We start from the raw sequence: 25154 nt of genomic DNA, 5'->3' as shown, positions 1-25154 counted from the left end.
TCAACAGTTCTAGGCTTTCCTCTGGCAGGAGCAACTGCAACAACTGATGGTCCTGTAATTGTTGCTTCGGTGCTGCCTGACTGTACAACCTCTTCAGGTGCTACCAGAAGGTATGTGGTGTATTCCGCCCACTTTTCCTAAGCTTATCTAAAAACCTTGTCCGAGGTCCTAATATTTTGCTGTATAACGCTGGCTGCCTTCTCCTTCATCTCCTTATACACCTGCCGCAAGCACAGCATGACTTCCTCGGGCTATTTAGCTCACAGCATGATCACCCTTTGAACCTCAGCATCCCACCAACGCTTGGCAGTATGCCTGCCACGCTTAATTTTTTGCTTTTGCTTATTGTGAAGCATCGTCTGTACCCATTCTACCAAGGCCTCATATCGATTCCAAGCCCTCTGCTATGCGTTCAATGTCACGGTCAGACAGGAAAATACGCATGTTGTCTGGTGTCTGCTGAGTACGGGTATTGCCACCGAAATCAAAGTCGTATTCTGTTGTGGTCCCTTCCAAAACTATTCTTTTCTTCCTCTTCTACAACCATGTTTGACAGAAACCTATACAGAGTCGGCGAAATCAGTGCAAAGTCAATGGAGGACCTTCTGCCTCTTTAAGCCCGGGTAATTTGGCCGTCACACTTCGGCTGAAGATTTCCTGTAACTAGGTCAAATTTTTCCGTAGTAAAAAGTAACCCTCAGCCATTCGAGTCCGTTGTTCACCTAGCTCATCTAGGTGACCATTGCAGTCTCCTACGACCAGTATTTCGTGGTCCTGTTGGAAGGCTTCAATATCTTGTCTTAGTCCCATAGGATTTCATTGTTCTCATTGGCCCCATTTCCAGACTACATATAAACAACAGCCACAGCTGCCTTCTTTCCCGATAGCATCTAGGTGATCCACAAGTGGTCCTGGCATTCTGGCTTTAACCTCGACCAACCACGGTCTGGGTGAAGGACGGCACCAACACCTCCCCCTTCCTTCCTCCGGTCACCCTGTTGCATCCCTCTCGGCACATTTGAGGATGTCTTGGTGGCTCTTCTTTATCACTAAGATGCATCTCTACTGTACAGAATAGCTCTAAACTCTCCACTTCCATAGCCTGGTAGAGTTCTTCCCATTTTCATAGGACCCTGCCTTCTTGCAGGTTCAGAAAGGCAATGCTAATTTTCCTTCTTCCCCTCCTCCTCCTCCCTATTGACGATGTCGACGCTAATGCTTCGTCACTGGATATGTTTTGCCCATAGTCTGGAGCAGAACCCGCCTCAGTGTTTCGATGAGAGGGTCAGTTTGTAGGGAGACCTGTCTGTGCCTGCTGAGGGGCGGTCTCAAGGGTTCTATCCCTAAAAAACCATAGAGCCGACAACCCAAATGCTGTCCAAGCACCTCAGCCGTTTGTTCGTCGTACGTCCTGCCCTGCCTACGAGGATTTACTGCCAGTTCGAGGCAACAAATTCTACCCTTTTTGCCCCATCTCTCTGCAGGCAAACCTCGTGTCAGAATTCCACTTGGCGCACTTCCCACGAACGTCAGCATGTGTGATCCCCTCTTTCTGAATGGCATGAATGAGGAAATGGTGTCTGCTTGCTTTTTCATTCCTTCACAAGCGCAGGTCCTGTACAGATATGCTGGGGTCGATGTTCCCGTGTGCAATGTCCTTCAGGCCTGCGTGCACCACAAAAATCGCCTCTTGTCGTGCCCACAACTCCGCGTCATCATCCACAGCTGCTATCACGTCCTGCAGCGTATTTCCTGCTTTCGTTCAGAAATGCACTGCTCTGCTCCAGTTGGTCATCCTTAGCACCTGTTGTTACAGGCGGCCCACATTTTGATCTCCGTACACGAAGGCAGATCGGCATTGCTTTGCTCTCTCCCTCGTGACGACATCGTCGTGTCCTCCCCGTGTACTCTGGCCAGACTAGAGGGCGGCGACTTTGTCGTCACGTCCCCCCTCTCCTCTGCCTGTATCGAGTAGTTCGAAGCGTTGCTTGTAGGCTGTCCGGTCGCCAGTCCCATTTTCCACTTCCTCCCGCTCTCCACTGGCCGAAACATTGTCAAGTCATTCAGCTGAGGCTGTTACTTCCAGCTGCCGCAGTCCTCTCCTGAATGATGCATGTCTCCAGAGGCAGCGTTTTGGCCACGACAGGCTGAACATCGGCTGTAGCGTGGTTTTTCCTAATCTTTCCTCTCCTCACCCTGCCCACTCTTGCAAGGCGCTTGTTCATGTGTTGGGCAACATTTCATGGCCTCACAGATGCTCCTCAAATCTGCAACTTCTACCTGTAGGGCCTTGCGCCGGTCACAATCCTCCCATAATTTTTCTTCAAAGCCCTTTCTGGCCGCTGTCTCCTCATCCAAGTATCCTCAAGTCGGATACTGCGAGTTTTGTAGTCTTCTGTCATTTTTCGCATCTACACTGTGACTCTGATCGGTGGAGGCCGATCCACTCACACCCTCGACATACAAAAGACATCGACGCATGTGCCTCGGCCACTGATTTGATGGGGGTGTCATCTACCTTCACCCACGCTTTACACACCGTGCACATGACCGATTCATCGACCGTGTCGTCGCCACACGTCTCCTTACCACCAGCCTTGGCTCGTGACCGCGCCATAGTCGTACTCCACGTGGTGCTGTTGTCAGTGCACCTATGATTGCCGCACACACACTCAGTCACTATAGCACCAACAGCACTATGCTATCATGCACAAACGTTATTTATCACAGCGTCACCACATTATCACTGCCATGATGCCATTGCTTGACGGCACTCCCAACAGTCGTTCTTTACAATGGTGCCATGGAGGCCATGAATAAGTGAGTTAAAACGAACACACTGTTGTCTGCACAGCGGTAAAAATGACCGTACGTCGCCGTTTTGTTTCAGCACATGACTCAGGTCATGGTCCTCAAAAGGAGCATAAAGAATGAACATGCCTGTGGCAGAGAAAAGTGCCAATGGTGACAGCATAGACAGGAAACCAAGCGACAACAAAGCTGCGCTTCTGCGAAATGTCTGTAACCTTAGCCAAATGGATACTAAGTGCGCTCATAGAACCGGTATGTCTGGACTAGAAAAAAAGAAAAAACCGATAATTGCCAAATCTTTGGACCATAAAACTGGAAACCAGTCACTCGCAGCATACGTACAGCAAGCAAGCGACGTCAGGGAATGCTTGTTAACTCCATCCACTTCATCGCTTCAAGAAACCAAACGACTGTGCAACCACCGTTACTTCCCCAACATCGCTGCCAACATTAAATGTACATTTCTTTTTTTTTTTTTGTTTGTTTTTTAGGTTCTTAGCTCTCAAAAGCACGTTTGAAAGGGGCTCACAAGAACACTGAATATGTCCTTTAAATACAAGTGCAACTGGAAATACAGCTCTACACGTACACTCAAAAATGTAAACATAAGGGTGAAGTGCATTCACCGGTAAAAAGAACCAGCAACAGTAAGCTGCATTTCTACATCTTTTCGGTGGCAGAATATTCTTGCAACACACTGCTCAATTCATTTGAGCATGGTACCTTTTTTGAGAGTTCCTTGGACGGCCAGAAGATCAAATCAGTCGATATTGTCGACCATAAACCCTGACTGCTCATTAGAGGGTGAAATTCTAGAGTTAAAGCTCAGCTACTTTGGTCATCTGATGAGAAGAGAGGGGTCGCTGGAGAAAGATTTGATGTTGGGAAAGGTTGAGGGTCACCGGAGAAGGGGTAGGCAGCGAACGCGATGGTTAGATGGCATCCTCGAGGCGCTGCAGATGAAGTTATGTGATGTCAGGAAGATAGTGAGAGACCGGAAAGCGTGGCGTGATATGGTCCATAGGGTCACGAAGAGTCGGACACGACTGAGCGACTGAACTGAACTGACTTTTATAGCCTGAGAACCTTGCTATGTGGGATCTTTACCAATGTTTTCTTTTTTCTCTTTTTTTTTTCAACATTGGAGCAAAGGGAACCAGACAGCATCATGCAGTCCCTACCCCTTGTGCACTGCATGCTCGACACAACCCATGCATGCCTCAGTAGCTCCACACATACAAATTCATGACAGAAACGAGTCTGGTTTGGTTTGGTTTGTGGGGTTTAACGTCCCAAAGCGACTCAGGCTACGAAAGCCACCGTAGTGGAGGACTTCGGAAATTTCGACCACCTGGGGTTCTCTAACGTGCACTGACATCGCACAGCACACGGACGCCTGGCTTTTCGCCTCCATCGAAAAGCGGCCGCCGAGGCCGGGATTCGATCCCGCATCCTTGGGAACAGTAGTCGAGCGCCTTAACCACTGCGCCACCCCGGCTTTTTTTTTTCTTTATTGCCTGACTTCTGCAAGACAACACAAACACACACAAGACATTGATTAATAAGACTGCCAGGGGTTGGCTTCGTCGGTCTAAAATTCCTTTAGATCCATCAATGATTCTACCTTTGGCAACCACTCAGGATTATCATCGACAAACCTCACAATCTCGATAAAGCAATAGACAGCCTCGCGGAAAAACATTCGTGCATGACGCGCATCAGGATCACAGTGATATCCTGACATGCGTGGACGCCATATACTGTGGAGGCCATTAGCATGATTGAATCATATGGAACCCCCTCCTCATTTTGCGTGGGTAAGTACCGTATTCCGTAAGGATTAATAGGTAATTCTTTCTTTATGGTCCTTTGAAGCACGTCCCAAAAATAAACCCCTTCCCAACAGTGAAGAAATACATATCGTTTCTGGCTGTTTACAAATTAAGCAATCTGCACCCCACGGAAGAAATAAACCTTTTTCTTGCAAAAACACTTTTACTGGCAAAGTTCCATTGTGCAACCGCACAGGCATAAATGAACGAAGTACCTGCAGTAACATTTTCTAACGCTCTCGACAAGTGTGGTCAACTCTGTACAGCCTCTGTGCTTGGTGCTGTGCATTAATCCGTTTCTGGTACATGACGTCAAGCTCCTAATACCAGGGGCACAATTTTATACAAGAAAAGCTGCGCCTAAGCTGCAGCTTAAATCCGGCCGAGAATAAATTACCGCCCTACAATCAACGCCCTACAATCAACGCCCTACAACATAAAATGGGACGGCTTTTAGCGCACATCTATAAACAGGAAATTACTGACACTTCTATAAACAGTAAATGACAGACAGTTATAAGACTGTCACAAGCACTGGCTTGCAACTTTTCAATCACGATGGTTGATTGATTCAATCAATCAATCAATCACCGTGGTTGAAAAGTTGTCAACCCCAGATGCCTACAACATTTACCTTTTTGAGGACCTCGTCTTTCGACCATTTCAGTCTTCCTAGTACGGTGGTTAACTGTTTTACCCCGCTGTGAATTAATTTTTTTGGTTTCTTCAACTGTGCCTCGCGATTTGTTGACCGAAACAAGCGCTAAAGTTCGCCCGTTCAGTGTTGCCAAATGTCGGTGAGCAAAAGCAGCTAGAGGGCAGCGCGAAAGTGGCTAAAAAAATCTAGCAAGGAACTAAAAGTAGCTAGTATTTTTCCCAAGAATTTTTATTTTATATTTTGGATATATAACCCATTTATTGGCAGCTCTATTATTGTAAAACCTAAACACAGCTATCAAGACATGGTTTCCTGCAGGCGACTACGCACAAGTGCTAAGTACTAACGAATTACGAATGGTAAATGTGCTCAGGTAATTCCGGTAATTCAGGCAGACGTATTCGCAAAGCGTTAAGGCTTGCGCGCTAAGAAAAGACGACCTGCGAATGCATCACTGCTCTGTAAACATGTAAAGAATAGACTTTTATCTACTTTTTGCGCGTACACAGAGGCCTGTGAACGCAGAGTTGGCTGTCCAGGGGATATCTTCAGTCCGTGACTCGGCGCGTAACACGGACCGGTGGGCCTCTTGGCCTCTTTCATCCACTCGGCGCCGACCGCGCATGATCCGCAAAGAGAGTCAAATCAGACAGTCGATTCCAGACGCCATGGTCGCCGCGCAGGGAACGTTAAGTAATAGGAATGCGTACACATATGCACAATAGTGTACCGCGAGCACGACTTTGATGCTCATCCGAGCCCCCGCACTGCGCGATAGGCGACACCCGTCAGATGCTGCGCCACCGCATCAGCCGCATCGCCTCAACTCTCTTTACTTTGTGAGCTTTTTTTTTTTCTTTTTCCCGCTGAGGCAGACATGGAGGAAGCTCGATTTTTCTCCATGCCACCAAAACCCCCTAAGTGGCTCTTGTATTGCATCCTCCTCTTTTTCAAGTTTGTCTGGTTTGCGTCTTGTTTAAAAACTACCAGATGGCGCTATGTTCCTGACGGCAAGAATAGGGAGGCAAGAATAGGTCCACACTATATATTACTATTCACGGCTAGGCGGCCTGTGGCGCCGCCGCCCGATTCAAAGGGTTCAGCCTTATCCATCCATCCATCCATCCATCCATCCATCCATCCATCCATCCATCCATCCATCCATCCATCCATCCATCCATCCATCCATCCATCCATCCATCCATCCATCCATCCATCCATCCATCCATCCATCCATCCATCCATCCATCCATCCATCCATCCATCCATCCATCCATCCATCCATCCATCCATCCATCCATCCATCCATCCATCCATCCATCCATCCATCCATCCATCCATCCATCCATCCATCCATCCATCCATCCATCCATCCATCCATCCATCCATCCATCCATCCATCCATCCATCCATCCATCCATCCATCCATCGAGTTAATACAGACTTTGCTAGACCAACACCGTGTTTACAAAGGGGGCGCTCGCGGCGCCGCAGCCGATTGGGGGTGAAAAATAGGGTTAGCGTCCATAGGAATACATGGAATCGAAATATTTCAAAACAGTTTTCTCATTTCACGGGGCACCTGTGATGTCGTTATTCGATATAAAGCAACTATGAACATCCTAGAACAGATCATCAAAATATGAAATCTCATTACCGAGACGAAGTATTTTTAAATTACCGCGAAACATGTGGGGGTGCGAGTTGGGTGGGCGACCCGTAGAAATACACGTAAAAACAACTTACCGGAACATTTTTCTCATTTCGCAGAGCATCAGAAGTGGTGGCCGGTCGTTAAAAGTTGACCCGTCCGTCCGTCCGTCCGTCCATCCATCCATCCATCCATCCATCCATTCAGTTTTATCATGTACCGATCTGTGACGTAAGCACGATGCTGTGGCGCTTCTATCGACAGCGTGGTCCGACTGGGGGTGAAAAATAGGCTTAACGCCCATAGGAATACATGGAAGCAAAATATTACAAAGCAGTTTTCTAATTTCACGGGTCATCTGTGATGTCGTTATTCGGTAGAGAGCAACCATGAACATCCTGGAACAGATCACGAAAGTATGAAATCTCATTACCGAGGCGAAGTATTTTTGAAACACCGCGAAACGTATCGGGGTGCGCGTTGAGAGGGCAACCCATAGAAATACATGTAACCACAACTTACCGCAGCATTTTGCTCGGTTCAGCAGCGTTGAACCCTTCTCATTTTTTGGTGAACGTCTTGTACGACGCCCCGACGTCATGTGGCATGACACACTACATTCCCTTGCAAGTAATGCAAGTCTGACGACTTGCGGGACCGCTCACAGCACGATAAACTGACCGCGCACAGTTGCAGACGACTATGCACCACCCGCTGTCGCTAGCAGACGCTCCGGAGCTGGAGGCGGCCGCGGTGGATATATCTCCAGCTACGCTGTCGTCTGCTGCAATGCGCGAATCTCGTTCGGTTCATATTGTCGTATGGCGTTTGACAACTGCTTTTTAAATGTAATTCTGTCTAGCACGTATCACTGGAGCGACCGTATATTATCAAGCTTATTTACCCTATGCGGGAGCATATCAGATTGTAAGCAAAACTGCGTGATTCGCTACACCAAGCTTGCCTCTTGGCGGTGTCTGGATTCATAACACAGGTCATTCGGGGAGTTTTAAAAGTAGACTGCCTCCGTAATGACGCACCATACTTTATCACACAGTTCTTCAAAGCGCTGGTAAATGTTTAACGACCGGCCACCACTACTGATGCTCTGCGAAATGAGAAAAATGTTCCGGTAAGTTGCGTTTACATATATTTCTACGGGTCGCCCTCCCAACTCGCACCCCAACATGTTTCGCGGTGTTTTAAAAATACTTCGCCTTGGTAATGAGATTTCGTATTTTGACCATCTGTTCCAGAATGTTCATAGTTGCTTTGTACCGAATAACGACATTCCAGGTGCCCCGTGAAATGAGAAAACTCCTTAGAAATATTTCAGTTCCATGTATTCCTATGGGCGCTAACCCTATTTTTCACCCCCAGTCGGCTGCGACGCCGCGAGCACCCCTTTTGTTTGTAAACACGGTGTTGGTCTATACAAAGACTTTCTTTGTATTAACTCTATGATACTAGCCTCTATAGTCCAAGTACTAGCCTCTACAGTCCAAGTAGCGTCTGCATGGCGTCTGTGGAAAGATTTTTCACGCAGAATAGCATGGAGGAAGGAAACAACTTAGGAGAGGCCCTTGCCATTCCCAATGCATTGAAGAAAGTGTGGCGGAAGTGACGTCAAAATTTCGGGTTAGCCAAGTCGGGCCACTAGCAACGGCGACGCGTTGCTATGAAAACTCGGGCCACTAGCAACAGCGTTAAGGGTCCTAGGTACGTGAGCGTCACGAAGAAAGGGTAAAGGACATAGAGTTTCTTACTCTTACCTAGAGGGAAAGCTGTGCTGCCGTCTATGGGAGTTTACATGGAGTTTCCAGACGGCCAGTTCAGCCACCATGGGCGCTCAAAGCATCATGGGCCGGAGAGCTACCGAGTGCAGAACTACAATTTTTGGCCAAAACTAATGCAAAGATAAACGTTGTTCGACCGTAAATAATGTCCGAAGATTAAATATTGTGACTATAAATTGCAAAAAGAGAGAGAAACAGCATGTCAGTGTGAGATTTATCCAATAGAAGCGATGGCTCTTTCTCCTATTGGCTCAGTTTTCAGCAGCGCAAATACCAATATTTCGCACCTAATACCCAAACTTTGAAATAAAAAAAATGTTATGAAAATATTTGTGGTTGTACAATATAAGGAAGTTTTTAGTCGAATTTCGGGAAACAGAAACCATTTATTGACGACGTCTGCTTTTGCGCCTTCGCTACTATGGCTTTCGCGGTCTATGTACGCACCTTCAAATGATGATGATGATGACGACAAAGAAACATCGCAGTAACGCCACTCCACGTACCCGAGAAAACCCGACTGTCCCGCAACAAGTAGCACACCGGCCCATGATTCTTAGCGCGCCCATGGTGGCTGAAGTGCAGCGCCCTCAGCTTTCCCTCTAACTAACTTTCTTGGTAGCTAGTTGAGTCCAAAAGTCGCTAAATCTAGCCACAAAGTAGCTAAATTGGCAACACTCGTACTTGACTTGGCTTGGTTTTGTGTGACTAGAAACAAACGTTTTTTTTTTATTTTTATAATTTTGCAAGCAAACCGAGTCAAGCCGAGTACGATCCTCGTCCATTGTTTCAGAGCGCGCCCGAGCGCGCCTGCTTTGCGCCTTCCGTCCCGCCGCCTGCAACTGCCAGACGTCTGCGCGCGAAGAAAAGCGCGGTTCTCGTGGATTGGCAGCATTGCCAGTGTTGGTCCGTTGAACTGAGTTGCCAGTAAGTACGAGTGGCATGGCATCATTTGGTCTTCGTAGCGAACCTGATAGACATTTCGGAACCACGATGAATCGGACGCCCAAAACTGGCGTTTGACATACGCAAATGAATGTCGAATTCTTAGCATGCAGACCTGGAAGTGCATTGTAACTAGCTTTGGTCCAAGTTCTCGCTCCAGTTTTATTGCGCTATTTCTCTTCTCAAGGCTGTAACTAAGGCGGCAGGCCCGCTAACGTTCGCTTTGGTTTTCCCGCCATCGGCTGCCATGTGTTGATGCGCCTTCCCAATAGTTTGTACTGTGCGCGTATAGTTTTGTTAGTCTAAAATACACGGTGGCTCACGCAGTACTTGCTCACGTTGCATGTTCCAGCCAGCGTAAAAAGGTCCAGCTTTCTCGCCTTTGTTTATATTGCTGTGGTGTTTACTTTGACAGCAGGCAATACAACGCGGCCCGGCAATGTCCAAGAGGGCACAGGACCCGGGCGACGAAATGTATTCACCTACAAAGAGAATCAAGGCAAAATCTGATGCCGCATATGAGGTAAGACCGTGGAGTTTCATGCGAACTAAGCGAGCAGCATGACGACCGAGCAATGTTAACATTTTTGTTTCAATCGAACATTATTTTAATGTTGTTAATGTCCCTTTTTCCTAATGTTTTAGCAATGTTGCATACTAAGGTTGTTATAATGTTTCAATAAGCATTTAAACAATATAATTCTAGCGCGTATGCAACATGGTACTACTTGCACACTTTGCAAAGACCACAACACAGTACAACTCCATAGTATAGCACAACTCCTGCACTCGCCTCTGAACAAATATCATAGAGTCAAGCTTTTGTATCAATCGCCTATGGGTGTTACATGCGTGACAGTGGCAAATTGGTTATACAAAAATTTCCAACAAAATATTGGGGCTGTGCTTTGCCTTCTATGGTGGGCATCATCTCAAAGCTCTAGTTGCAAAGAAGTGTTATTGAAGAACCATTGTTATTCCAAGATAAAGGGCAAAAGTGCTGGGACAGTTGAAATATACATGCTATGTTGCTTTACAGTTACGTTTATAGTTAGAACACAATATAGAAACAACATTTGTTTGTAACATTACATTGATTTTATGATTCAACATGTAACATTATACAAGATTATAATAACATTCAAAAGTCCACATTAGTATAATGTATCTGTTGAATGTTCCACTAATGTTGTTGTTATGTGTCAAAACGTTAGGCAACCTTCAGGCAATTTAGATACCAAGTCTATAACATTCTAATGTTTGGTGTTACCTGGGAAGGTTTTTTTCTTCCCCCCCCCCCCCCCCCCCCCCCTTCTTCTTCAGCAAGGGCTTGGAGCAGATGCAGTCTTTAGGTTGAAGTTTTCCTATTGTCGCCGTAGCCAACTGCAGGATTGTTTTTAAGCTACTGTTTACGTCTTGCATTCACCTTATTTGCATCCTGTGCACAGGTTATGCGCGCTCTGGGCATGTCCATGGAGTCGCAGGATGACTTCGACAGTTGTAGTGGAAGAGCCTCATTTCGGTCTCCCTGCAAACGATCCCGTAGAGATTCTCGGGATTCACAGGGCTCTCAAAAAGTAAGTTCAAGGAGTACAGAATATTGGTACTAAAGTGTTTTTGCTGTCGCTGAACTAGTGGCTTGAATTCAAGGCCAAAAGGGTGCGAGAATATTCCAAATTTTTGAATACTGAATATATACATAGTGTTACTTAGCTGTATTCGCTGTTCGTGATGAGGATGAAGAAGTGCAACAGACTCCGAGAAGACGACGACGCTGAGTGTTGTGAAATCGGTGCCCTCATCAACGTTAGTTGTGCGGACAGCTTTGGGACTGTAAATCTTCCACGTAACATCTCATGGTGGAGGTGCTGGGTAAACGAATTATGGACTGAGTGTTTAAAATTATTCACAACAAACAATTTGTTCTCAGGTTTTCGACTAGTCTCCAGATAATTGGCGTGAAGCTTGATTTGGGCATACCATAGTTATTTTGTTTTTGTTTTTCTTTTCAGCGATTTTCAGCATAGATGTTTTTTTTTAGCAATGTGTATTTTTTGCAAATAGATACGCTAGTAGTGAATAATCACGCAAATATCAGATCTGTATTCTATTCAGTTCTTTCAGTACTCAATTCGAATTCTTTTCGGTTTTCAACGACACTGTTCATATTTGATTCAGTGCGAAGCTCTCCTATTCGTATCTGATCTAATTTTGAAAAAGCACTAGTATTTGCATAACCCTAGAAAAAGGTTGAAACCTTACCACATACCATTTCTGTGTGTGCAAAGCTACCTTTAAAGCAGTGGCTGCTGTTTTATTTATGCAAAATCACTCGCAACTCCTACCATCAAGAGTGTGTAAAAATGCACTGTTGGTGCCAAAAATGATTTTTGTCCTACCTGTAAGGCATACTGCTTGAGATTTAATCAGCTTGCAAATATCTTGTCCAGGCTGGTTCTGTAATTGCAAAGTAATTAGGTTTTTTCCAGTGATATTGCATTCCATAAAACTGCCATTTGGCAGCTTGATCAAGGTTTGGCCTATGGTTGTCATAATAATTCTCAGATTTAGCTTTTGTTTGATAGTCGACACGCACAGTAGCTTTGGTCTTTGACCGTAACGAGCCACTCCTTTCATTTGGTGTTCTTAAAAAATATTCCTTTTCCTTGCCATATCGATGTTTGTGTGATTGTAAAATGTTATCCATTGCTAGGAAACTGTATTTAAAAAGGGAATATCTTTTTTGCCCTGGCCCTTAGGTACAAAAATAATTTTCTTAATGTCGCTGTAGTTTACTCGCAAAAACTGCCAGCTTTTTTCACCTTTTCTGGCTCATAAAAGTTTGTTCTTCAGTAAAAAAAGAAAAGTAAAGGAAGTATGCCCATTTGTTATTCAACCCAGTAATCTACCAATCTTCTCACCAGACTATCGGCTGGGTGCCACCACAGTAAGCCATGATTTTGTGGTCATGGCGTAGAAATGGTGCACACAGCATTTGTTTTGTCTTGACTTGTCCGCACTGCGAAATTCTCGCAATGAAAACATTTCAAAGTTTAACATCACACCTGACTTTGAGCAGTTGGAAAGCATGGTAAAGACAGGCTGCTTTATCTCCCCATTCAAACAAGCGGAATTTTTGACTGGAGAAAGGTGCAAACACATTACTAGCTGAAGCAAAGTCACCTCTCGTTATCAGTTTATCTTTTTATTGTATTGTAAAACGAACATGATTGCAATTGTGAGTCTATGTAGATGCTTTCCCATCCCACTGAGGTGCATGGAACAACAAGCATAATCTGGACATGGCTAGCTGTTTTCTGGATACTTGTCCTTGTTGTTTAAAAGGTCATCTTACTCATGGTTATTTGGTATCTAGAAGTTGGGGGGTTTGGGCAGGCCTGTTCTATAGCAAACATGATTGTCATTTTTAACGGTTGCACCCGTTGGTTTCTTTTTCATTAGTCTGAGAAGGCTGTGGGCATCATTCAGTCCTTGCACCTCAAAAATTTCATGTGCCACGGCAAGTTAGACTTGAACCTCTCGGACCATGCGAACTTCATCATCGGAAAAAATGGAAGTAAGTGTTACTTCAATGCACACTCTGTTCCGCCCATTTTGGATATTTTCGGCAGTAAATAATGAGCCAGCATAAGCGGTCCCTGCCTGTGTTACGCAGTCAACTTCTACTTTTCATGAGGTAGTGCGGACTTTCTCATTTTGTCAGGCTTCCTTGATAGTGTGTTAGTGCGCTGTGGTATGTACAGGCTTTGTCAAAACTCTTCCGGTCATGGTCATGTGGTTTGCTGTTAAGCCCTATAGTGGAGCTATAATAGCAGCCCTAACAACTATTGTCATTGTTACTATGCGGCCCGAGTTTTCTAACACGTTACATCAATAAAGGGTCCATAACACCAAACCTTCTCACGTCATCTTCCTGTTATGCATTTTCCCTAACCTTAATTACCACTCCTCTAAATTTTGGTTAATTTCATGGAGCATGTAATTTTAAAAGCAATTTTCTTGCTTTCTCTTTATTTGTATCTTGGTAGTACAGTAAAACCTCGTTAATTCGAAGTCATTGGAACCGCGAAAAACCTTCGAATTAACCAGGATTTTGAATTATCAAAAACAGACAAAAAATAGTACATCAATACAGCCCCTTTATTTAGGTGTTCACTTGAAGTAGTCATCGATGCACTACTGCTTGGCGTGGTAGTTCGCGGCATCGTAAGTCATCTCTTCCAGTTGACTAACAATGCGCAGCATATCACTGTTACCACCACTTCACTCCACAAAACTGCGCACGTTTAGTGACTCTATGGTTGGAAAACGAATTCTTGTCCGCTTCACCGAATGGGTCTTTCCGTAAGCTTCGAGAGCCTTCGCTTTGTTTTTCAAGATAGCCGAAACGGTTGATAGAAGCACATTGTGTTTTTCTGCCTGCTGCATTTTGGACCTTGTCCATTTTTCTGCCTCTTCAATCAGGCACACCTTTTGGCATTAAGTCAAGGCTTTATACTTCAGCATTTTCTTCTCAGAAACTCCGTGCACGTGTTCGGAAGTGAAGAGCACAGCACATACATGTCCGCTCAGGGCACAAAACAGGTTGAAATGAGGCGAGGATGATTTTCTTCTCAGAAACTCCACGCACGTGGTCGGAAATGAAGAGCACAGCACGTACACGTCCACTCAGGGCAAAAGGGCACAGAACAGGTTGAAATGCGGCGAAGGCGACGAGACTAAACCGTGCGACGACCGCAACGCATATGGTAGACGAAGGAACAGTGAAAACGTGGAAAGACCTCATGGTGCTAGCGGCACCTTGCGGCATCTCTGAAAACTGATTCCAGACTCCGAGACGCACGCCGCATGGCACAGATCACTGAGGCCACAGTCAGAACTAACAAATTAACCGAGTTGAGGCGCGCTGACTGTTCAATTTATCCACAAAATTTTCATAGAAAATGTTGGGACCGCCGAAAACCTTCAAATTATGTGGGATTTTTAATAAACTGAGATCGAATTACCGAGGTTGTACTGTATAATAGCCTGCTGGTACAGTAAGCTGCCTTCACTCTTTCCTGTTTGCCGATGTCTCTATAACTGTTTGCCTTATGTCAGCTGATAGTTTTGCATTTTGCCTATGAGTGCATTTGTAAAAATTTGCTGTTTGGTAGAGCAACGATAAAAATTTTTTTTTTTCCTCTCTGGCATAGTACGTAAGCTTAGCGAATCTTGGTAAAGTGAGTATGTGTCTTTTTTTTTCATAGCATGTCATCAGGGAATCTGGAAGTAAGCAAGCAGTGCTGGTTGTTCATGCAACTTAGTTGGAAGATTAGTGTCAGCTGACTGTACTCGTACTCTGTGAATGGTACAGTGCAGTCAGCTGTCAAGCTCCCATTATAATTTGTGTGTGTGGGATTTTATTTCCTCCACTTTTATATGCTGGTCATTATACACTTTTTTTTTTTTTCTCAAGGTGGAAAAAGTGCAGTCTTGGCCTCCATTGTCATAGGCCTGGGTGGAAAAGCAACTGCCTCATCACGAGGCAGAAATGTGAAAAACATCATACAAACAGGAAAACGGTGGGTCATCATATCAATTTTTCTCTTTCTTTTTTTTTTTTATCATTTCAGTGTACGGAAGCATAGAGTTGCAATTTGGAGGAAGTACAGTGAAACCTCGTTATAACGAACAGTTAAAAAATCTGAAAATACCGTATACACACGTGTAGTGGCCGCACATTTTTTTCTGACATTGGAGTGAAAATCAGGGGGTGCGGCAATTACATGAGAAAAAAGACAGCGAAAAAAAATTATTTGCGGTGGTACCTGCCTTTATTATTGTCAAAAAACTCCTCGTCCTCCTCCGCTAAACTCGTCGGGATTTCAGGCTCGTCCCGTGTCCAAAACATTACTCCTTGTCGTCGTCCTCCTCCGAACTCCTGTTTGATATCCCTGTCACCTTGAAACATTTTTCCACAGTCTCGAAGGAAACCGTGGCCCACGCTTCGAGTATCCAGTGGCAAACGGCCACAAGCGATGCCCGTTTCAGTCGGCCGGTTGGAGTCTTCTGGTGGAGGGCCGTTGCCATCCACTCAATGTACGCGCGTGATATGCTTCGGGCGATCGAGGAAATGGCTGCATGCTGAAAGCAGTTGGCAATTGTTTCGCCTTTCACGCTGTCCCATACCGCTTTGATGCTCCCAGCAGGTCGATTTTCAAGTCCGGCATCATACGAAGCTTCATGAGAAGAGTGTCAGTCTCCTCTTGTAAGCTGCCTTGAAGGCCCTGATTTTATCTCGAGTTGGTCTTTAACGTCAGTGCTGCTCTTTTTTCCACGCTCATCGCCATCACCGCATTACACACACCCGCGCACCTCACTCGACACGACCACCGACGCAGCCTTCAGCGAACGCACGCTACGACGGCTGCTGCTAGCACGAAAATGCAAAGGATGCAAAAAGCAACATTCGATCGTGCCGCTGCCGTCACCGCTGAAGTGTCACTGTCAATGCCTGCGAGGTACTCCTGAACGTTTGCTGCGCCGCACAACACACTTGTAGTGCAACGAAGCCTACCTCCTGCTATTAAAATGAGATGGTGCTTGGCGTCGCAAGGTTCGTTATATCCGTTTCATACCGAACCGCGTGCACTATGGGAGGTTAAAACTGCATGTGTTTGAAAAAAAATATTTCGGAAAAGTTCGATATATTCAATAATTCGTTATATGCGTGTTTGTTATATCGAGGTTTGACTGTATGCTATTTCTGCAAATTCACCATCAATATTAACTGTGCTCGACTCGTGAGCATTTTGTTTCATTAGTGCATCTAAATAATATGCCGTCTCGCAGTTTTTGACTCTATCTTTTTTGATCATTTCGGCCAATTTGGTGCTCTAAATAATTTTTTTTTTGCTAATTAGTACCAGGGAAGTAAAAAGATGTCATGTGTGACGCCGCAAAGCTTCGATTTCAACAGCCGAGCGATGGCTGTGACGTCATAGTCAAGTCTAGGTCACATGAGGGTTGAAAATACAGCAATATAATCATTCCTGTGTTGTGTGAATTTGCTACAATGATAAAGCCAGCCTGCCTCGAGAAGAATTACTACAAGTGAAGGATCAGCGCTGTTTTTTAGGCCACGCGTCAAGACTTTATTGTGACGTCACTCCCATCTATCGGCTGCCGAAACTGATTAGAAAAGAAAATTCAATTGTAAATTATTCAGCGATTGTAGGCGAAAACTGCGTGCAGATTGATATACAGGAAGGGCTTATGCATTATTAACGAGAAGAAAAATGCCACCGAAATTTGGTGATAGTCCTGAAACATACAGTGAACTCCCGTTAATTAAAACTCGACGGGGACAAGGAAATCTGTTTCGTTTATTGGCAGTTTTATGACCCTTAAAGGCTTGTTAAAAAGCGCCATTTCCTCCACGTTGAAGACGCAGCTCGGCTTGTAATTTCCAAGGAAGTCTTGAAGCTTCTGCTGCTGCCAGTCAGAGCAAACATCATTATCTACCATGGGACTTTCACCTGCTATTGTGCGAAAAACAAGGCCGTGACGCTTTTTGAAACGGCTTAACCAGCCATCGCTGAATTTAAAGTCTTCAATTTTGATCTGTAGTGCAATGTCTCTCGCCTTCTCTAAAATAGGCCCGGTCACTGGAAGATTGGAACTTTGAGCATGCTTGAACCACAGGAAAAGGGCTTTCTCAAGGTCCTCATGTTCGGCCAGATGCATCCTTTTCCTATCATGGGCGAAAGCGCCGCTGTTATATGCTTTTTCAATCTTGTCACGACCCTTCAGAATCCTTGAAAGCGTGCGTTTTAGGATTGCCATGCCTTTTCGCGATAGCAGTTTCCGACTCCTTGGCACATTTCACATCATCAAAAACTTTCATCTTGGCTTTTAAGGGGAGACACCCCTCTTAGAACATTTTTTTCTTATTTATGGACCGATTTGGATTAAACTTGCATCACTTATGTATTTTGACATGCTGATTTTAAATATATAATTGTTTCTTTTGTAGAGTGTATAGTTTTAAGAATTTTGCCTAATTAATGTTCTTTAATTTTGTAAATGTTGCCTCATCATAATTGCATATATTTCTGTCTTACTGCACTATTCAAGAAAGTATTTTTCTAGCAATAAAAAAATGATACCAATAGCACAAATAGTTCAAGAGATATCGCTCCTCCAAAACTGCAGCACCCTCAAAAATGCTGTTTCGAGAAAACAAGGAAAAGCATGTCAGAACATGTAGATTTAAATATGGCAAGGTTTGACATATCAATATGATCAGAAATGGTTGGAAAGTAGATTAAAGTAAAAGATAATGTTTTATACCAATTTGAGCCAAAGTTACACCATAAAAGAAAAAAAAATAGACTCAAAGGAAAGGTCTATTTTGGTGCCAAGACTATCTTTTCTGTAAATTTTCCGGTATGGTCATTACATTTACCTTGGTGTCAAAAGATACACAAGGTTAGGTTTAAAGAAAATGACTAGCAAGAGCAGGGCCAGAAATATTGATCTGGTGACTGTCCAAAATTCAATTTTGAGAAATCGGCAAAAAACGCTTTGGGCATATATGTTTGAATTACCAAGGCTAACAGTAACTCAATAAAATTAGTCATGACTGGTTTCTGGTGTGGATGCACCGTTTCCCATCGAGATAATTGTCCCTGCAACTCAAAAGCAAATTTATTTCGAGAAAGTTTGCGATTCCGCATGCCATGCGTGATGCCGTTTCGTGATCGCCGCTGCCGCTGCGCCACTAACTTTTCTGAGTGCTCGATCTGTCGCGCCCATGAAAACTGCTTAGGTATCACTTTTTCAACTGCATCGTCACGACTGCGATGCTTGCAAGCAGCAGGAATCGCCTCGAGGAAATTCTTTGCTCTCCTTATCTGTCACGCCGAGCACCACCAGCTATGCCCTTATCGGCCCATCGCGGAGCGTGGGCGCTTCGTCGCATTGCTGATAACAGGATGCGGCGTTGCCGCGTCACTAGCGCGCCTCTTATCTCTACCTTTCTTCTATTTCTCTCTAGAATGAAGCTCGAACCTAAATTTTCCCCGTTTTACGCCGCGGTTGTGACGACGGGTTGCTGCTAAGCCAGTTAGGCCTACGCGACCTTTTCAAAATGGCGCCAGGCCGCAAGCAGTCGATGCGGGCAGCCAACCAAAAGTGGCCATTTGTGTCACATGCTTTCGGAGCCCAATAGCAGCACGTGTTTCGCGCAAATTTGTCCCTTTGTTTTCTGCTTCGAGTGTTTGCTCACGGACGCCGATTGTGACATGGGTATAGCCTGAATCACCATCTTTCGAACGAGACCAAATGATGCCTGTGGAGCGCGTATTTCTCGATCTGCGCTCGATCAAACCTCAGCGTGATTTGACCTCAATTTAAAGGGCCAAATGTTCAGATTCGCATTTTTGGAACACTGTAACGTGCGAATTAGGCGGTATTTTTCAACCAAAATTTGCAGATAGTTGCGGAAACATCTCAGGACTGCAAAAATGAAGAAATAAAAAATCCGATTTTTAGACCGATTCTCGGCCGCAAAGAGCCGTGTCCCCTCTTGAAGACTCTTTCTAGCAGCTTCTTCCATACTGCACGCTGGTAAGAAGTCACGAAACACAGCCACCGAACACAGCTACGGAACAGAGCGAAATGGCACCCGCACAACAAAAACCAAGGCGTGCGGTACTGGATTGGATTGGATTCTGGATATCACCATCAACAAAGACGACTCATGCACAGTTTCGATTTCGTTTATCCGTGTTGCAAGCAAAATGGGGTTTTGATTGTTGAGCGCGACTCTGCACTGATTGTATATGAAACCAATGACTTTTTTTGAAATTGTTTCATTTAAAAGGAGTTTTCGTTTATGCGGGTTTCGTTTATCGCGCGTCCTCTGTACTACAGCGTAGTCCACTTATAATGATGTTGAGAAAACCTAAAGATCCGATCGTTATAACCGATTATCGTTATATCTGGACTGGCAAAAAGAAAAATGGGGGAAAAAAGGACACCCACATATTTTCTCATGCATTTAGGCTTGCCTACTTAAGATGAGTAAATCAAGTTGAACAACGCTAATCATCGTAAAGAGCACTAAACACTTATTAATAGACATAAAATAACTTAAGCATACTTAAAGAAGTCGGAAATTTGCGCTTACATGAGCAGCAGCTGAATCTTGACAATCGCTGTGAGCATCGCTTCCAGTATTGTGTACGCTGGCGGCAGTCCTTTTTGCGTGCATGAAACTGATTAGCGACTGGATGAACTGAAGGATAACCCCAGCCTTGATGATTGTTAACATCGTAGAGTGTGAATGTCCGTATTTTTTCACTAGGCTTCTAACCTTGAAACCCTGCCGAAAATCCCGATGAATCTTCCGTTTCATCTCGTGAGCTATCGCGCCGTCCATCAATGTGGTTGCCGCCATCTTCCACAAACGCAGAATCGGCGATGGCGGCCGCAGCAGTCTTGCGCGGCTGCGATTACGATGATGATAGTGCTCATTTCCTTCCGTTTTTCACTGCATATGTCGAGTTTTCACGTCATTGTCTTAATATTTTGTCTTTTATTGAATATTCAATCATATTTTCGTGGTAAACAGCTACCGCGCGGAGATAAAGCTATCGTTTTATCCGATGTACCACTGATAATCGATCGTTATATCTAGTTTATGTTTACATAGGGGAAATGGAAAAAATGATAAATCTCAAGAATTTGATCGTTATAAGCGATATAATGCTATATCTGGTATCATTATACCGTATTTACTCGCATAATGCTTGCACTATTTTTTGTGAAAAATTGATGCTAAGTTCGGGGGGAGGGGCAATAATTATGCAGGGCAAATTTTCGAGCAAATGTTTTGAAGCGCTAAGAGCGAATTTAAATAGGTGCGAATCGGGATTCTTAGGTCAGCTATTGTATATACAGTGTTCTGCAACTTTATCGGAACCGTCTTGGAAAATTTTCCCGCCTTGACCAGTGAGAAAAATTTCCAAGACTGTTCCGATAAAATTGCAGAACACTGTATAACCAAATCATAACTTTCAAGCAGAACTTACCCTTGTTATAAGCACAAATTGCTAAAGCACTTTATTTACCGCACGCAGCCCCATTATCACTGTCTGCATTCCGTGATATAATGCTCACAGCAGACCATACAGTTCTACTCTTGATCTGAGACTTGATCCGAGTCCGTATTGACACTGCAATCGCTGTCTCCAGTAGCGCACTACACAGAACTCGTTGACGCTGAACTGCCAGCTGGCAGCGCAGTTGCTATGCTGTAGCGCATTCTCGAAAGCTTTCAGCTTAAAAGCAGCTGTATAACTTGAGTACCGCACTAAGAACACGGTAGATGGTGGAACAAAGCAAGGAACACGGACGGAACGAAGGAACAATGACAATGAGAAGGGGAGACACCTCTCAAAATGGCGACAACTGTGAGCATCATGGAGGTAAAAAAGAAAAAGATAAGTATAACGTAGGATGATGATGATGATTACCTGAGCACGCTATCGTCGCCTGGTAGCGCGTGCACACAATGAGGCCAGCTAGGTTCAGTAGCGCTCCAAAGATGGCGCTTGTTACTACTAGCAGACGACTCTTGCGGTGGTAATATTGGTGGTGCGATGATTATGCGAGGGGGGAAAAAATGACAATGTTGGGGGTGCGAGCATTATGCAAATAAATACGGTAAGTGGACTGCAGTGTAGTGCCTTCGCCTTTTCCGCAATGAAAGTTTGAAAATGTCCAGCTGTTCCCGTACGCACTCGACTAACAGTGCAGTCATCAACATACTGTCACTTCATTTTCATTTACGTTGACAATTACTGGCACTGTTTGGCTTCCTGAGGATGACACATTTGTCTGTTTGTTGGAAAGGTCTGCGGAGGTGACTCTCAAGCTTCGCAACGTGGGCTACAATGCCTACAAGCCTGATGAATACGGGGACTGCATCATCGTCACGAGGAGGGTGTCTCACGATGGCGCGTCTCAGTACAGAATCAAATCGAGCAATGGTACTGTGATGTCGAGCAAGAAAGAAGAACTAATGCGCATCGTCACCAGGTTCAACATCCAGGTACGCTGTCACAGACTTGGCATATTTGGTGTTTGCTGTTTGCGAATGCAAAGATAAGAGCCGAAATTTCGCAAGTATGTCTCGGCGAAACTGAAAGCTTAGGCTGCTTTTAAAACAACGCTGAGGACAACCTTCGTCCAGTGGAAATTGAATTTTGCTTTTTTTGGGGCTCTGCTGACATTCATTTAGCACCTAAAAGATTATGCTGGCGCACTTGGGGTTGAAAGTGAAACACTTTCTTATTATTTAAACTTGTGATGCTGTGGTGTTATTGATAGCAGTTTTTCAGAACGTGGAAAAATTTATGAGAAAATGTATTTGCAAAAGTTAGGAGCAAAACAATGCCCCCGGCTGTCAGTAAGTTGAACCCCTTTATAAGGGACATGCACTGGGGAGCAGTTTTCGTCTCTTATATGAAAGGTCCCTTGTAAGCAGGGTACAGCGTTTACGTTTTCCAACCAGACCTTATTTCAGCGCAGGCATCCTACGGCTAAAATACGCAAAGAAGAAGGGTACATCATGTCACGAAATCGTTATTATAGCTTTCATTTACATACTGCATTTGCTTGGTGGACCACCACATTGACCACACCTCGCAACTTTCTTACATTTATTTGCTGCTGAAACAGTTGTAAATCTTAATCTGCTTCATAGCTGCATTGATGCTGTTCAACACAGCCTGTCCCAGCTTGAAAATAAGGCCAAGTGCCTCATGGCCGATGTGCCAAAGCTGTATATGTTGGCTAACTATGCAGCAATTGCAAAGTGTGATCCTGATGTGACGTGGCACCGCAACTAGTGATTCGCAACTAAGCAATTTGTCTGGCAACACTACAAGAATTCAAGTAAAGAAAGCGCCACGAATTCGTAAAAGTAGCCAGTTTACCACCAAGGTGCTAGAAGCAGCCAAAGCTATAAAACACCACCATCAAAAATATCCCTCAGAAATTTATGCTTGTTCGACAAAGGGTAACAGCGGCTGTGACTGATTTGGACTGATTTGGATTAAACTTGGATCACTTATGTAGTTTGACATGCTGAATATGGGGGACACAGCTCTTTGCGGCCGAAAATCGATCCAAAATTTGGATTTTTTATTTTTTCATTTTTGCAGTCTTGGGATGTTTCCGCAACTATCTGCAAATTTCCATTGAAAAATACCGCCTAATTCGCACGTTACAGAGTTCCAAAAATGCGAATCTGAACGTTTGGCCCTTTAAACTGAGGTCAAATCACGCTGAGTTTTGATCGAGCACAGATTGATAAATACGCGCTCCACAGGCATCATTTTGGTCTCGTTTGAAAGATCATAATTCAGGCTATCCCCATGTCACAATTGGCGTCCGTGAGCAAACACCCGAAGCGGAAAACAAAGGGACAAATTTGCGCGAAACACGCGCTGCTATTGGGCTCCGAAAGCATGTGGCACAAATGACTTTTGGTTGGCTGCCCGCGTCGACTGCTTGCGGGCCTGGCGCCATTTTGAAAAGGTCTGCAGGCCTAGCTGGCTTAGCGACGTCCCGTCGTCACGACCACGGCGTAAAACGGGGAAAATTTAGGTTCGAGGTGGTGGACAGATAGGAGAGCGAACGAGGGGAATCCTGCCGCGTGCGAGCATCATAATCATGTCGCAGTTGATAAAGTGATACCTAAGCAGTTTTCATGGCCGCGACAGATCGAGCACTCAGAAAAGTTAGTGGCGTGATCGCGAAACGGCGTCACGCGCGGCATGCGGAATCGCGATCTTTCTCGAAATAAATTTGCTTTTGAGTTGCAGGGACAATTATCTCGATGGGAAACGGTGCATTCACACCAGAAACCAGCCATAACTCATTTTATCGAGTTACTGTTAGCCTTGGTAATTCAAAAATACGCTCAAAACATTTCTCGCCGATTTCTCAAAATTGAATTTTGGATAGTTACCAGATCAATATTTCTGGCTCTGCTCTTGCTGGTTATTTTCTTTAAACCTAACCTCATGTATCTTTTGACTCCAAGGTAAATGTAATAACCATACCGGAAAATTTACTGTAAAGATTGTCTTGGCACCAAAATAGACCTTTCCTTTGAGGCTCAAATTGGTATAACACATTAATTTTTACTTTAATTTACTTTCCAATCATTTCTGATCATATGATATGTCAAACCTTGCCATAATTTAAATCTACATGTTCTGACATGTTTTTCCTTGTTTTCTCGAAACAGCATTTTTGAGGGCGTTGCAATTTTGGAGGAGCGATATCTTTTGAACTATAATTGCTATTGCTTTCATTTTTTCATTGCTGCAAAGATACTTTCTTGAAGAGTGCAGTAAGACTCAAATATATGCAATTATGATGAGGCAACATTTACAAAACTAATTATTTATAATGGGTGTCAAATCGAGCTTTTCCACAGAAAAATTTGATGTACTGTAATGCAAGTTCAAATTAATCTAGCACCTCCGTTCTTGGTTAGCTGCGCTCTGTGATATTTCTAGATAATTTATGTGGGCTGATTTTCATCATGCCCTTGTGTGTTTAATAAATAGCTCACCTCCAAATGAACATTAATTAGGCAAAATTCTTAAAACTATGCTCTCTACAAAAGAAACAATGATATATTTAAAATCAGCATGTCAAAATACATAAGTGATGCAAGTTTAATACAAATCGGTCCATAGATAAGAAAAAATGTTCCAAGAGGGGTGTCCCCACTTAAAGCACCTCGGGTTCTTCGACTTCCCGATTACAAATAAGGGAAGCTTCTCGCTGCCATACATGTTGCTGCTGACGAGAACGGTCAGCCGCTCTTTACTGTGCTTGCCACTGTGGCATGGGTCACCAGCAAAAGCAAGTGTTCTTTCCGGCAACATCTTAAAAGCCAGCTTCGTCACAGTTGAAAACATTGTCAGCAGAGAACTGCTGCAACAAAGACTGCAGTTTTCCGTTACGGTACTCTCAATAACATCATTGTCGACGGCGCCGCTCTCACTACACACCTTCTTGAACTTGAGGTCATTTTGATGTTTAAAGTTTCTTAGCCACCCATCACTAAACTTAAAGACGCCGCCCGAGGCCTGCAACCGCTTTGCAGTCATTGAATTAAGCCAAATGATGAGGGATTCCTGAAGCTTTGGGTGAACACCTTGGATTGCATTTTTTTTTTCTTTTTTTTGGCACCAGATGGTTTTTCGGCCGCTTCCAGGATCTTGCCCTTGTTCTTGATAAAATCCGAGACTGTTTGCTTGGAAATGCCGAACTCCTTACCCATGTCAGCCTGCGATCGTCCGCTCATTACTTGTTTAATAATGGCGGCTTTTTTTCTCCATCATTAACCGACAGTACTGTTTTCCGCGCTT

The 25154-nt window shown here is 44.4% G+C and overlaps 1 protein-coding gene and 1 long non-coding RNA gene across 2 annotated transcripts in view; one reads left to right on the top strand and one right to left on the bottom strand.

The window, feature by feature from the left end:
- Positions 1 to 5435, bottom strand: part of LOC146178582 (uncharacterized) — a 184609-nt gene extending 179174 nt beyond the window's left edge. Inside the window, exon 1 of the long non-coding RNA XR_014700619.1 lies at positions 5278 to 5435. This is a non-coding gene — a long non-coding RNA (uncharacterized LOC146178582). The remainder of the gene's footprint in view (positions 1 to 5277) is intronic.
- A 4080-nt stretch (positions 5436 to 9515) lies between these two features.
- The window catches only part of SMC6 (Structural maintenance of chromosomes 6), a 67803-nt gene continuing 52164 nt past the window's right edge, over positions 9516 to 25154 (top strand). Inside the window, exons 1-6 of the mRNA XM_084578390.1 lie at positions 9516 to 9675; positions 10109 to 10216; positions 11142 to 11270; positions 13156 to 13270; positions 15173 to 15278; positions 21616 to 21814. Coding sequence (XP_084434516.1) covers positions 10133 to 10216; positions 11142 to 11270; positions 13156 to 13270; positions 15173 to 15278; positions 21616 to 21814 — 633 coding nt within the window. The 5' untranslated portion in view covers positions 9516 to 9675; positions 10109 to 10132. The remainder of the gene's footprint in view (positions 9676 to 10108; positions 10217 to 11141; positions 11271 to 13155; positions 13271 to 15172; positions 15279 to 21615; positions 21815 to 25154) is intronic.

Source organism: Amblyomma maculatum, chromosome 9, assembly GCF_055883805.1.
Source record: "Amblyomma maculatum isolate TAMU_Amacu chromosome 9, ASM5588380v1, whole genome shotgun sequence".
NCBI classification, from domain to species: domain Eukaryota; kingdom Metazoa; phylum Arthropoda; class Arachnida; order Ixodida; family Ixodidae; genus Amblyomma; species Amblyomma maculatum.
Note: the sequence above shows the minus strand (reverse complement) of the source record. Positions and strands in the feature narration are given on the sequence as shown.